A 15,502-nucleotide genomic window follows, 5' to 3' on the forward strand; every position below is an offset into this window, starting at 1 on the left:
CTCATTTCGCTGTTTTCAGAAAGAAAGGTATAAACATCAATACTTCGTCTCGCATCCAAAGATGGGCACTAACATTGTCCACTTATGACTATGTTATCCGCCACAGACCAGGCACGGAGAACTGTGCTGATGCTCTGTCGGCTACCATTGTCCACCACTGGGGTGGAAATGGCGCCACCCGCAGACTTGCTTCTGATCATGGATGTTTTTGAGAACGAGGGGTCACCAGTCATGGCTTGCCAGATCAGGACCTGGACTAGCCTGGACACTGTGCTAACACTAGTAAAAAATTGTGTCCTCAATGGGAGCTAGTCGGCTGTTCCCGGGGAAATGCAAGATGAAATTAAGCCGTTTCACTGACGTAAGGATGAAATGTCCATCCAGTTGGATTGTCTCTTATGGGGTAATCACGTGGTTTTGCCAAAAAAAGGCAGGGAAACATTTATACGTGACCTACACAGCACCCACCCAGGCATAGTCATGATGAAGGCTATCGGCAGGTTGCACGTTTGGTGGCCCGGCATTTACTCGGATTTGGAATCATGTGTACACCAATGCAACACTTGCTCACAGTTGAGCAATGCACCAAGGAAGGCTGCACTGAGTCTGTGGTCATGGCCCTCCAAACCGTGGTCCACAATCCATGTAGATTTCGCTGGCCCCCTTCTAGGAAAGATGTTCTTAGTAGTAGTGGACGCTTACTCTAAATGGATTGAATGTGCAATCATGTCATCCTGCACGTCCACTGCCACCATTGAAAGCCTCCGGGCCATGCTCGCCACCCATGGCTCGCCCAACGTCCTCGTCAGTGACAATGGACCGTGTTTCACCAGCTCGAAATTCAACGAGTTTATGACCCACAATTGCATTAAGCATGTCAGGTCTGTCCCATTTAAGCCCGCATCCAATGGTCAAGCGGAACGGGCAATCCAAACCATCAAGCAGAGCTTGAAACGCGTGAAGGACGGCTGCCTGCAGACCCGTTTATCTCAGGTTCTGCTCAGCTACCGGACGCGACCCCACTTGCTTACCGGGGTTCCCTCGGCGGAATTGTTAATGAAGAGAGCACTCAAAACCAGGTTCTCCTGGACCCGGACCTTAATGATCATGTAGAAACCCGGCGTCACCGGCATAACATGTACCACGATCGCACGGCTGTATCGCGCGACATTGATGTAAACGACCCTGTGTTTGTCCTTAATTGTCATGGTCCCAAATGGGTTGCTGGCACTGTCTTGGCCAAGGAGGGGAATAGAGTGTTTATTGTCAAACTATGTAATGGACAAACGAGCAGAAAGCATTTGGATCAGAGCAAACTGCAATTCACTGACAACCAGGAACAACTTGAAGAGGACATCACCATCATCGATCCACCAACACACACCCAACCAGCAATCGACCTCGCTGTCAATCAAGAGGATGAACCCACCATGCCCAACAGTCCTGTTAGACAAGCCGCACCGCAGTGCAGCAATGGTCCGACCAACTCACCCATGCCAGGGTTCGAACTCAGGCGTTCAACCAGGGACGAAGGGCCCCAGATCGCCTCAACTTGTAAATAACTTGTACAGACTTTTTTGGGGGGTGGGGGGAGTGATGTTATGTATGTAAACATTATAACTGTGTAAGACTTGCCACCAGAGGGTGCACCTGTTGGAGACCCAAGGGTCACCTGCACACCTCGTGCAAACGAGTATAAAAGATTGTCTGCCATGCCGCTTTGACACTCTGGAGTTTTATTAAAGATTCTAAGGTCACATCAGTTTAAGCTTGCAGTACTCAGTCTTGTGGAGTTATTCTAAACATAACAGGATTATGCTTTAATGACAATAAGGGAGACCTGGCTCAAACAAAGGGAGGAATGGGAACTTAATACTCATAGCTACAAGGTATTCAGGAAAGACAGGGAAACAAAAAAAAGAGGGGTGTGGTTCAGCATTGAACAAAAATACTGTTACAGGACTGGAAAGGGATGATGTACTTGAGGGTTCAAAGACAGAATCTATTTGGTTAGAATTAAGGAGCAATGAGGAGCTATTGCACTGCTGGGTGTATACTACAGGCCACCAAATAGTGGAAAGGAGACAGAGCAGCAGATTTGCAGGCAAATTTTAGAAAAAGCCAAGAACTTTATAGAGTAGTGATAATGGGGGACCTCAATGATCCTAATATAGACTGAAAAATAACAGTGTAAAGGGCAAAGTGAGGGAGGAATCCCTGAAATGTGTACGAGAACCTTCTCCGTCATTATGTTACCAGCCCAACGAGGAAGGAAGCCGTGCTGGATCGAGTTCTGGGCAACAAAATGTTTCAGTGGGGGAGCATTTGGGAAACAGTGATCATATTATCATTAGGTTTAGAGTAGTTATGGAAAAGGAAAAATCAAATGTGAAAATAGTTAGCTGGAGGAGGGCTCATTTCAGTGAACTGAAAGGGGATCTGGTGGATTGGAAACTAAGATTGGCAGGTAAAACAGTAAATGGTCAATGGGAGGCCTTCAAAGAGGAATTAGTTCGGGCACAGACTGGACACATTTCCACAAGAGGGAAAGGAAGGGTATCCAATGCTAGAGCTCCCTGGGTGGTTAAAGTTAGAGATTAAAATCTTTGAAGTTGCAAGAATAAATTGAGAAGGCTGTTTATAAAGTCAAGGATCGAGTATGCTTTTTTAACAAAGGCATCGAGTACAAAAGCAAGAAAGGTACGATAAACCTTTTTAAAATCACTGGTTCGGCCCCAGCTGGAGTACTGCGTCTAATTCTGGGCACCACACTTTAGGAAGAATGTCAAGGCCTTGGAGAAGCTGCAGAGGAGATTTACTGGAATGGTAGCAGGGATGCGGGACTTCAGTTACATGAAAAATTGGGGTTGATCTTCTTGGAGCAGAGAAAGATAAGGGGAAATTTAATTGAGGCGTTTAAAATGATGAGGGGTTTTGATAGAATAAATAAAAAGAAACAGTTTCCAGTGGCAGAGGGGTCGTACACCATAGGACCCAGATTTATGGTCATTGGAAAAAGAACCAGAGATGAGATGAGGAGAATCTTTTTTAAGCAGCGGTTATGATGATCTGGAATGCACTGTCTGAAAGGGTGGTGGAAGCAGATTTAATAGTAACTTTCAGAAGGGGACTGGATAAATACTTGAAGGGGAAAGTTTGCAAAGCTATGGGAATTGGGACTAATTGGGTTGCTCTTTCAAAGATGGCACAGGCTCGATGGGCCAAATGGCCACCTCCTGTGCTGTATGATTTTATGATTCCGACTGCTGTCAAATTATTAACATTTTGGCCCCACATACCAGTTTCTCTTTAATCCAAGATGACAGCAAAATCCTGATGAAGAGCAGATTCGGTTATAGACTGCAGCAGCAGGACTGTGGGGCGTGGTAGAATCCTCTGCAATTTGGCCCTGCCTTTAAACAAAAACAGGACAATTAGAACATAAAATATAATTAAGCATCATTTGCATCCTCCTGCTCTTTTTTTTTGTATATTATTGTGGCATAAAAACAGAGTGTAAAGACAACTTAAGAAGGGCAGATATCTCTCAAAATTAATCGTAGGGAATACAGAAATTATACTGGGTGCAAGGAAGCAAGTCTCAAGTCTTTTGCTTTACCTCTCCCCACCCCGGTCAAAATCCTACTCCACGCCTGTATTACCTCAAGGTTTGACTTTTCAAATGCTGCCCTAGCTGGTCGCCATCATGCACATTCAGAATGTGGCCCATGTTCTCATCCCTGTCCTTTTCGCAAATGGAGTTTAATCCGGAGAAGTGTGAGGTAATGCATTTGGGGAGGGCTATCAAGGAAAGGGAATACACATTAAATGTCGTACACTGAGAAGTGTAGAGGAACAAAGGGACCCTGGAGTGCATGTCCACAGATCTCTGAAAGTAGCAGGCCAGGTAGATAAGGTGGTTAAGAAGGCATACGGAATGCTTGCCTTTATTAGCCGAGGCATAGAATATAAGAGCAGGTGGGGTTATGCTTGAACTGTATAAAACACTGGTTAGGTCACCGCTGGAGTACTGCGTGCAGTTCTGGTCACCGCATTACAGGAAGGACGCGATTACACTGGAGAGGATACAGGGGAGATTTACGAGGATGTTGCCAGGAGTGGAGAATCTAAGCTACAAGGGCAAATTGGATAGGCTGGATTTGTTTTCATTGGAAAGAGGAGGCTGAGGGGAGACCTCATTGATGTGTATAAAATTATGAGGGGCCTAGATATAGTGGATGGAATGGGCCTATTTCCCTTAGCAGAGGGGTCAACAACCAGGGGCATAAATTTAAAGTAATTGGTGGAAGGTTTAGAGGGGATTTGAGGGGAAATTTCTTCACGCATAGGGTTGCGGGGGTCTGGAACTCACTGCCTGAAAGGGTGGTCGAGGCAGAAACCCTCACCACATTTAAGAAGTACTTGGATGTGCACTTGCAGGGTTAGAGACCTAGAGCTGGAAAGTGGGATTAGGTTGGATAGCCTCTTGTTGGCCAGCATGGACACAATGGGCCGAAATGGCTTCCTTCAGTGCTGTAAACTTCTATGATTCTATGATTGTCACCCAATACCAGCTCCCCTTGCTCCAACAAATTAATTTTAAGACATGTATCTTTGCTTTCAAATCCTTCCCTGACCTCACCCCACCCTACCTCAGGAGTCCCCCACATTTACCCTCCACGTTTCAAACACCAGTCCACTCCCCCTCTCCATTCACCATTAGCAGCTGCTATTCAGTCAGTACACACCAGCCCGCTGGAATTTTCTCCCCAAACACATCCAGGTTGCCACCTTCTTCACTGCTTTCAAAAGCCTCCCAAAGCTCATCCTCTCCAACATTTCAAATCTTAGCTTTTTTTCGTTTTGTCCCTCTTGCTCAGTATCCACTTTTCCCCGATACTTTGTAAAGTGCTTTGGAGACATCTTTCTGCCGACGAGGAGCAACATAGAACTTCTAGCTATTGTCTCTAATTGCCGAATACACAAGAGTCCAACAACCCGGATTCAGCAAGGAATGGTTAATTCAGCAGTCAAACAATCGAGAGCCAGGTGGTGATAATGGATGGTACATTGCGGTCTCTCTGGGTGCGTACGATGTGCGCACACACCCGAAGAGGCCCCGCAAGTTCCAGGCTTATTCGCGCAACACGCATGCGCAGAGAACCGACACTTGCAAACTGTCAACATTTTGACCGATCGCACGCATCCTCGGGAGAAGGACACTCGCGGGCAGAGATTTGGGCTATTTGCCTAACTCCTGCCCAGCGAATGTCCTTCAAACTCTTACGCCTGGTAAAAGCAGGCGTATAATGTACCTTTACCAGCGTAAGAATTTTAAAAGATAGAAAAATTAAATGTTATCACTAATTTTTATATTAAAAACCCTGTGCATTAAGGAAAGTTAATTTTTATCCCTACTAAAGCAAATTTTAAAAAAATCTAAAAAATTATTTTGTCTAAAACATTTAATTCAATTTCAATTAATTTTAAATATTTGAGATGTTTTTTTAATTTATTGTTTTTGGGAGTTATTCCCATTGGTAATAATAGTAGCTTGTACAAACGGAGCTCCCATTATTATTAATGAGAATATTACATTGTGATGGGTGGCAGGCCCACGTAATCCCAGGTTGCGCTTACGTTCTTGGGATGTGAGAGCCCATATGCTAGGCTGCGATTGGAGGCCTCGGTCCGCAAGTATACGTTCTTTATAATGAATTTATAATGGGGAACAAAGAAATGGCAGACCAATTGAACAAATACTTTCGTTCTGTCTTCACGAAAGAAGTCACAAATAACCTTCCAGAAGTACTAGGGGATAGTGAGTCTAGTGAGAAGGAGGAACTGAAGGATATCCTTATTAGGTGGGAAATTGATGGGATTGAAGGCCGATAACTCCCCGGGGCCTGATAGTCTGCATCCCAGAGTACTTAAGGAAGTGGCCCAGAAATAATAGATGCATTGGTGATCATTTTCCAACAGTCTATCGACTCTGGATCAGTTTCTATGGACTGGAGGGTAGCTAAAGTAACACCACTTTTTAAAAAAGGGAGGGAGAGAGAAAATGGGTAATTATAGACCGGTTAGCCTGACATCAGTAGTGGGGAAAATCTTGGAATCAATTATTGGATGAAATAGCAGCGCATTTGGAAAGCAGTAACAGGATTAGTCCAAGTCAGCATGGATTTATGAAGGGGAGATCATGCTTGACAAATCTTCTGGAATTTTTTGAGGATGTAACTAGTAGAGTGGACAAGGGAGAACCAGTGGATGTGGTGTATTTGGACTTTCAAAAGGCTTTTGACAAGGTCCCACACAAGAGATTGGTGTGCAAAATCAAAGCACATGGTGTTGGGGGTAATATACTGAAGTGGATAGAGAACTGGTTGGCAGACAGGAAGCAGAGAGTCGGGATAAACGGGTCCTTTTCAGAATGGCAGGCAATGACTAGTGGAGTGCTGCAGGGCTCAGTGCTGGGACCCCAGCTCTTTACAATATACATTAATGATTTGGATGAAGGAATTGAGTATAATATCTCCAAGTTTGCAGATGACACTAAACTGAGTGGCGGTGTGAGCTGTGAGGAGGATGCTAAGAGGCTGCAGAGTGACTTGGACGTTAGGCGAATGGGCAAATGCATGGCAGATGCAGTATAATGTGGATAAATGTGAGGTTATCCACTTTAGGGGCAAAAACGCAAAGACAGAATATTATCTGAATGGTGGCAGATTAGGAAAAGAGGAGGTGCAACGAGACCTGGGTGTCATGGTTCATCAGTCATTGAAAGTTGGCATGCAGGTACAGCAGGCGGTGAAGAAGGCAAATGGTATGTTGGCCTTCATAGCTAGGGGATTTGAGTATAGGAGCAGAGAGTTCTTACTGCAATTGTACAGGGTCTTGGGGAGGCCTCACCTGGAATATTGTGTTCAGTTTTGGTCTCCTAATCTGAGGAAGGATGTTCTTGCTGTTGAGGGAGTGCAGCGAAGGTTCACCAGACTGATTCCAGGGATGGCTGGACTGACATATGAGGAGAGACTGGATCAACTGGGCCTTTATACATTGGAGTTTAGAAGGATGAGAGGGGATCTCATAGAAACATATAAGATTCTGACAGGACGGGACAGGTTAGATGCGGGTAGAATGTTCCCGATGTTGGGGAAGTCCAGAACCAGGAGGCAGAGTCTTAGGATAAGGGGTAGGCCATTTAGGACTGAGATGAGGAGAAACCTGTGTTAACATGTGGAATTTCCTGCCGCAGAGAGTTGTTGATGCCAGTTCATTGGATATATTCAAGAGAGTGTTAGATATGGCCCTTACGGCTGAGGGGATCAAGGGATATGGAGAGAAAGCAGGAAAGGGGTACTGAGGTGAATGATCAGCCATGATCTTATTGAATGGTGGTGCAGGCTCGAAGGGCCGAATGGCCTACTCCTGCACCTATTTTCTATGTTTCTATGTTTCCGGGACCACCAGGTACTTTCATTAAAAAAAAATTCATGCAGTGGAGTCCGCCCGCAGAAAGCCTCCGACCGCAATTTCTGGGGTAGTTTTAACTGTAGGAGAAGTGGTGTGTACAGCAGACACCCTGCACACCTTATTCCCGTGCCGTCTGAGTTACAGCCATGGCATTCGGCTGTACAGAAATACAGGCAAGTTGGAAGTTCCAAGATTGAATATTGTATAAAATATTAAAGTGTTGCTGCACCATCATATTCCGTACTTCGGAGCTAAAGATGGAAATCTGGTTTCAAGGTCAGCATCACTTGTGGAAGTTGTGGTGCTGTTCTAGTTCTAACCCCCGCGGAGGACTGCCTTGTCTCTGATTTTGTAGAGGGTAGACTCCGGTAATGGAGCAACATATCCTTGTGCCTGCGGCTTGCATGGCGTCAGGCGACAGAGTCCCGGAGTGAGAGATGTGCTTATCTTGCTGCCAGTCAAACAATATTCCATTACTGGCAGATATACATAACATAAGGCCATACGGCCCCTCAAGCCTGCTCCACCATTCAATAAGATCATGGCTGATCTGATCATAGGGTCTGTAGAACACTGAAAATACCGACACAGCAGCTGATACAAAATATGAGATAATAATTCAACACTCTATGCATTTTGGAAGGTCTTCCCAGTTCAGTTAACTGATTAGCTCCGGGATAAGTGTTCTTCCAATTAACAGTGTCCAATATAATGACAATCTTTACAGGGTCTAAAGATAGTCTTCTGACATCTGATACACTCACTAATCAACATTAGACATTGCTCTTTCCTTTAATTGTGACAATTCAATTCATAACCCACCAAGTATCCCATCAGATCACTGAGCTTAACTCAATGAGGAAATTGTAAAGATAGAAACAAATCCCCATTCCTTTAGATAAGTCAGTCATTAGATGAACCAAATTCCTGACATTCCAATAACCATGTTAACTGATTAGTACAGTGGAGCAGGAAGTTATCCAATGAAGTATATGTGAAGACTGCATTTTATATACATTTACAATACAACATTGAGTGAGAGGGAGTGAGAAAGAAAGGTAGTGCGTGAGAAAAAAGGGAGGTAGTGATAGAGGAAACAGTGAAAAAGATTAGATTTTAGTTATCATATATGTATATAGTTAATTATCCAGTGAATCAAAATGGCTGCTCTGTATCCATTCTTGATTTCCACGGCACCATGCGTCATAGGATGGGGATACAGACTAATTAGATAGTTCTGTTAATTTTGCCTAATTGTTCTGCACAACATAATTAGAAGAGTGAAGGAAACATTGATGCCAGATGTATCTTATCTTACTTATTAAAAGAGTGCAACAACAATAATTCACTGTACCTATTTACAGCTCCTAAAGGTCAACTTAAGACTTCACAAACTAACCTTTTATATCACGATAAAAATTGGACTTCCCTCTTTCAATAATGATATTTAATTTGAAACCAAAAAGTTCTGTTAGGAGCGCCATTAAAAAAAGCTAAATCATTCCCATGTAGAAATAATCGATCCAGGAAGATTAGAAATGCCCTGTAATTAATTGCAATGAACCAACGTTCAGATTTATGTGTCCCAATGCCATGACCTTCTGAAAAGTATTAATCGTCTGCAGTATTGAGAAACCATGTCCAAGGAATTTGGCCTCAATTTCAACAGCAATGCAAAGGCCTTCCTGCCTCCGTTAACCCATCGATGGAGGTGCCCCAGCAATAAGGGAGAAGGGTTTTGGCCAATGGCAAACATTTAGCTTTGCCTAAAGCACAAGTGCCGTTTGAATCACAGTCTTTGGGTACTTCAGTGTTGGATATAATTCAAAGCTCAATGTTAGTTTTTAAAGATATAACCAGAAAGGCCATTTCCCCTTTCATGGCCTCCCTCACTTTTTGATTAATACATGTTCCACATACCATTAGCAAACTCCAAGGCGGAGCAGAACAGACCTTTGGGGAATAGTATTTTTCCCCTTTGATAAACATCCCAGGAATGTAGAATATCCTCGATCTGGATGAAGGATCTGACCGTCTCAAAATTACTACCAGGAGAACAATTTCTTCAATGGGTCCTTCCGAGTCTTCTGAAGGCTCAGAGCTGACAATGATCACTTACAGAAACTCTTTTGGAAGCAAATGTCAATACCAACCTTTTGCACAAGTACAATACCCAAAACTTATCCTCATCAGTAAGATTATTATTCTATGACCATGATAATGTTGTCTCCATGATCACTATTTCACAAGCACAAAAAATCATAAAATGATTATTTGCAGGAAGTGGTCACAGAAGTTGCCAGTGAAATACATTTTGCATTTTCCCAGAATGAGCATCCTTAGTGGGTTGCAGGATCGGCACTGAGCCACACAGACTAGGAAGGTCAAAACTTCAATCGCTGGTCTGTGCCAAGTGCGTTCTCAGCTGCAGTGAGAGGGTATGGGTGCTGTAACTGCTACAGAGTCCCTTGACTGAGAAAGATTCAGCCAGAGGTCCCATTCCTGATTACTGCCAGTGGAGCCCTGTTGGAAAGTAGAATTAAGCTAATCGTCATGTTGGTTGCTGACGAGGTGAGATTTTCCTCTCCAGAGGCATTGCAGACTGAAGTATTCTGATGGAAGAGGCCCTTCACAGTCTCTGACTGTGGCCTTGCTTGATGCCAGTGATTCCCCCCACCTCCCCCGGCCACAGGTCTTAGAAGACTCCCTCCTCCGAGATAATTTTGCTCCCCAGCCCCCTCAGGCCACCAGTGTCACAGAACTAAATGAACATACATGTAGCCATATACTCAAGGCAATCATAATGCAAAAGCAAAAAACTGCGGATTCTGGAGATCGGAAATAAAAACAGAAAATGCTATTGATACTCAGCAGGTCAGGCAGCATCTGTGGGGAGAGAAATCGAGTCAACATTTCAGGTCTACGACCTTTTACAGTTCCGATGAAAGGTCATCGACCTGAAATGTTAACTCTGTTTCTCTCTCCGCAGATGCTGCCTGACCTGCCGAGTATTTGCAGCATTTTCTGTTTTTATGCTATCTTTTTATATTGCTGAACATAGCAAATACAGATTTAAAAAGATACTTCCAATCTGTCGTTTCTTTCTTGATGGACTCGTCATTGCAAAACTCAACCTACAACAACAACAACTTGTATTTATATAGCGCCTTTAATGTAGTGAAATGTCCGAAGGCGCTTCAGAGGAGTATTAGGAGATAAAAAATTTGACACTGAGCTGCATAAGTAGAAATTAGCGCAGGTGACCAGAATCTTGGTCAAAGAGGTAGGTTTTAAGGAGCGTCTTGAAGGAGTAAAGAGAGGTAGAGAGGCGGAGAGGTTTAGGCAGGGAGTTCCAGAGCTCGGGGCCCAGGCAACAGAAGGCACGGTCACCAATAGTTGAGCGATTATAATCAGGGATGCTCAAGAGGGCAGAATTAGAGGAGCGCAGATATCTTGGATGGTGGGGCTGGAGGAGATTACAGAGATAGGGAGGGGCGAGGCCATGGAGGAATTTGTAAACAAGGATGAGAATTTTGAAAATCCACAAAATATTGTGAATACATAATGCAATAATTTGTGACCGATTCCAAAAGATCGCTTTCACAGGACAGAACGCAAAGATTTGATCACCATGTACCCGACACGGTTGACCTTAGCTTGTTCTTTATAATAGCAACAGGGCTGACAGTGCTTTCTGCTTCATACACAAAACTGCACGAGTAAGTTCAGCAATCCAGAGAGCTAACTGACAGGCCTCGTTATCTTTTATGATAATTAAGGTTAAAATAATCTTTGAGGACTTCCTGCGTGTGGTAATAGTTTAAAACCGAGGTCTGCACATAAATTAATCTTGCAATCAGTGCAGTTTCCGTGTGTCTGCTTAAACCTTTGAGCAAACAATGTAGGCTAAGCTTACTGCTGTTGACCCAGGGAAATGCCAATCAAAGGCCCAGGGGTTGGGTGGTCCAACCCGAGGTCATCCGCTTTGAACCCCAGAGTATTTTCTGAAGCTAGGAATATAAAATCATAAGAATTAGGAGCAGGAGTAGGCCATTCGGCCCCTCGAACCTGCTCTGCCTTTATTGAGATCATGGCTGATCTTCGACCTCAACTCCACTTTGCCGCACTCTCTCTTGATTCCCTTAGTATCCAAAAACCTATCGATCTCTATCTTGAATATACTCAATGACTGAGCCTCCACAGCCCTCTGGGGTAGAGAATTCCAAAGATTCACCACCCTCTGAGTGAAAAGGTTTCTCCTCATCTCAGCCCTAGATGGCCGACCCCTTAGTCTGAGACTGTGACCCCTGGTTCTTGATTCCTCAGCCAGTGGAAACACCCTCCTTGCATCTACTCCATCAAGCTCTGGAGGAGCAGAAAGACTTACGAAAAGTTAGTGGGCAGGTACAAAATATTATCTCGAGGGAGCTGGAATACAAATACAGAGCTCAGAGCTCTGGTTAGACCACTTCTGGAGCACTGTGTCCAGTTCTGGGCACCCCACCTCAGGAAGGATATAATGGCCTTGGAGGGGGAGTGCGGTGCAGATTCACCAGAAACAGGTTAAAGTATGAGGACTGCTTATATCGACTAGATTTGTATTCCATTGCGTACAGAAGATTGAGGGGGTGATCTAAATAATTATAAATACAAGTAGTGGTAGTTAATTGGGTCAGAGTGTTTTGGCCTATATGTTCTGGAGTGGGACAACTGGCAACTGGGTGCTATTTGCTTGTTGTGGTGACTCGCTCCATTCCTTCTCCGCTTCCACTTTCAACAAAATAAATAGAGCACTATATATATTCAAGGCTGAGATACAGATTCTTGAACGATAAGGGAATCACGGGTTATGGGGAACTGGCAGGCAAGTGGAGTTGAGGTCAAGATCAGCTCAGCCATGATCTTACTGAATGGCGGAACAGGCTCGAGGGGATATATGGCCTACTCCTGCTCCTATTTCTTATGCTCAATGCCCATTGTGGCCCTTTAGAATAAGGGAATGCGTAAAACTGGACGTCTTGTGGTGGAGGGGTGCGGGGGGGCTGGGGGGGGGGGGGGGGGGAAGAAACATTTTACCCAACTTTGTGGTCCATTAAATTTAATTCGCCTTGTCTGTAGCGTCAAGCAACACCGCACTCAATTTTTTTTTAAATACAGATTTTCCCTCAGTCATTTGTTTATACATACTGGCTGTTGCTCTGCTCCAGATAGCCTAAAACTCCTACTTTTCCAACACTCCAGCCTCTCACTTAAAATCCACGGTGGGTGCAGTGTTGTAAAATCATCGTGCGAAGCCGCACTCATGCAGTTAGTGTCCTCTTCCACCCGAGCAGGCCATCAGCTGCAAGTGGCTGGGAAGGATTGTGCGATGTTCAGAAAGTACTCTCGCTCGAAATCGGCCCCGTAACATCCAATAAATAAAACGAGTGTTTTGAAACTCGGGGATTATTCAAGGGTAGCCAGCATGGATTTGCTAAAGGCAGGTTTAGACTTTCAAATTTAATGGGAGTATTTTGCAGAAGCGACTAATTCGATAAAGGGAATGCAGTAAATAGATTTTCAGATAATGTGTCTTACATGAGGCTTGTTAGAAACATTCAGAGGTATGGTGCAAGGGGAAATATAGCATTGGGGCTAGAAAGTTGGTTGATGGGCAGGAAACAGAGTTCAAGTAAATTGGTGTTTTTCAAACTGGAGAAGGGTTGGGAATAATACGGCCCACGTTTGTCCTCGGTATATACACAGATAATTTGGACTTTAGGGAACACAATCTCAAAAGTTTGCTGAGGCAAAAGGAAGAGGTTTGACAGTGAGGAGGACTGTAAAAGGCTTCGGAAAGACCTCATGTGTGGGGCAATACCATTTGGGAGACAAAGCACAGAATGAGAATGTACATTAAATGGAAAGACATTGAAAGGTGTGGATGAACAAGGAGACCTTGTGGTTCACATACATAATTCCCAGAAAGTGCGAGTGAAGAGTGAAGGTAGATAAAGCCATAAAAAGGCTAGCAGCATCTTGCGTTTTAGAAATAGGGGCCTAGAGTACAGGACTAAAGAATTCATGACAAATTTGTACAACACATTAGCTAGGGCACAGTTATGCAGTTTTAGGCACCTCAATATAGAAAAAAAACATGAAAGCGTAGAGTGTAGATTCACCAGGGGGATGCTAGGGATAGCAAACTGTAAAGCAGAGAAGACCAAGAGGAGAATGAAGAGATTTTTTACATTTTGGAAGCGTTTTGATTCTGATTGGAGAGTCAGTGACAAGGGGTCATCAATTTAAAATTGTCACGAAGAGAATGATGAGAAAGGTTAGAAGCTGCTTTACACAGATATTGTTGGATAGAAATATAGAAGGCAAGGGAAGAGGTGAATTCTCCTATCTTGGTTGACCTGGTAAGGTAACTAAGCTTCCTACAGGTTTGTAGGAGGTTGTTCAAGGTATTCACACAGGTGCACACTTCCTCCCATTCCCACTGTGACAATCTGCTTGGGGCTGTAACACTCACTACCTCCTCTGCATCACTTCTTCCAGGAGAACTCCAATGGTCCCATCCAAGCAATGGGATTCTCTCTGGCCTCCTGCACTCTTTACAGACATTACTACTGTGGGAGATCAGTGGAAATCTCAGAAATGTTTACAATAGGCTGTTTACACTGTTTCTCTGGGAGTTCCACTTATCTGCTACCAAGGTTAGGACAGGAGACTGAAGGAACCCGGCAGAAATTCAGAGCCTATTTTTCAAGTTTGCTGTGTTCCAAACCACAATGCCCATCCGTTTAAATTGCTGGCTTGCCTAGTTAATTGTATCCCAAGTTAATCAAATTATTGGTCCTCTGAAGGACACTGGACTTTGTATATGTTAACTTCAGCTCAAACCAATCAAACACTTATTGAGAATGGCAAAACGTGGAATAAGCATGGACTCCTGAACTATTAATGGGAATGTTTACAGGAAGGTGATTATATCTAGATATTAATATCATACTTTACAGGGTGTCAGAGCTGACGTTGGCCCAAAGAGAGCTTATAACTTGGACTGCGTCATCCAAGTAATGGACACACCCAAAAGCCGCACTGTCAGTCAGAGGGAGAGTGTGCAATTTATCCTCAACAGCACCTGGACAGCTTTGGCTGCTGAAGTCTGCTGAGACTACCTCATTACACCCATTGCTGAGACACTGCATGGAGCTTGGCGATGTTGAGTGTTAAACTGTTGATAAAAATAAAAGCAGGCATGCTATTAACGATGTCTCCGCAAGATCCTGCAAATCCCCTGGGAGGACAGACGCACCAACGTTAGCGTCCTCGATCAGACCAACATCTCCAGCATCGAAGCACTGACCACACTCGACCAGCTCCGTTGGGCGGGCCACATCGTCCGCATGCCTGACACAAGACTCCCAAAGCAAGCGCTCTACTCGGAACTCCTACACGGCAAGCGAGCCCCAGCTGGGCAGAGGACACCCTCAAAGCTTCTTTGATAAAATGCAGCATCCCCACCGACACCTGGGAGTCCCTGGTCAAAGACCGCCCTAAGTGGAGGAAGAGCATCTGGGAGGGCACTGAGCACCTCCAGTCTCGTCGCCGAGAGCATGCAGAAAACAAGCGCAGGCAGCGGAAGGAGCGTGCAGCAAACCAGTCCCACCCACCCTTTCCTTCACCGACTGTCTGTCCCATCTGTGACAGAGACTGTAATTCCCGTATTGGACTATTCAGTCACCTAAGAACTTAGAGTGGAAGCAAATCTTCATCATAGGCAGTACCTCGAAATCAAGGATGTTGATGGTGTGTCCAACACTTCATTTCAGCTTAGTAATGAAAAATTCCTAAGCTTAGAGAGAGCTATTGAAACTCTCTACGCACCACATCAACCAGGAGCTGTAAGGTTCCACAATTATTGATCGTGGACATTGCATAAACTGACTGCCTCCTCAGTACAAACAGATATCTCACAGTCAGCAACAACGTGTATTTATATAGCACCTTTAACGTAGTGAAACATCCCAAGGCTCTTTAC

General features: G+C 44.3%; 1 protein-coding gene across 2 annotated transcripts in view; it reads right to left on the bottom strand.

Annotated features, from left to right (window-relative positions):
- The window catches only part of tert (telomerase reverse transcriptase), a 100,211-nt gene that overhangs the window by 6,064 nt on the left and 78,645 nt on the right, over positions 1-15,502 (bottom strand). For both annotated transcript variants that reach the window (XM_070880407.1, XM_070880408.1), the window contains exon 16: positions 3,300-3,413. In XM_070880407.1, coding sequence (XP_070736508.1) covers positions 3,310-3,413 — 104 coding nt within the window. In that variant the 3' untranslated portion in view covers positions 3,300-3,309. The remainder of the gene's footprint in view (positions 1-3,299; positions 3,414-15,502) is intronic.

Source organism: Pristiophorus japonicus, chromosome 5 (assembly GCF_044704955.1).
Source record: "Pristiophorus japonicus isolate sPriJap1 chromosome 5, sPriJap1.hap1, whole genome shotgun sequence".
NCBI lineage: Eukaryota > Metazoa > Chordata > Chondrichthyes > Pristiophoridae > Pristiophorus > Pristiophorus japonicus.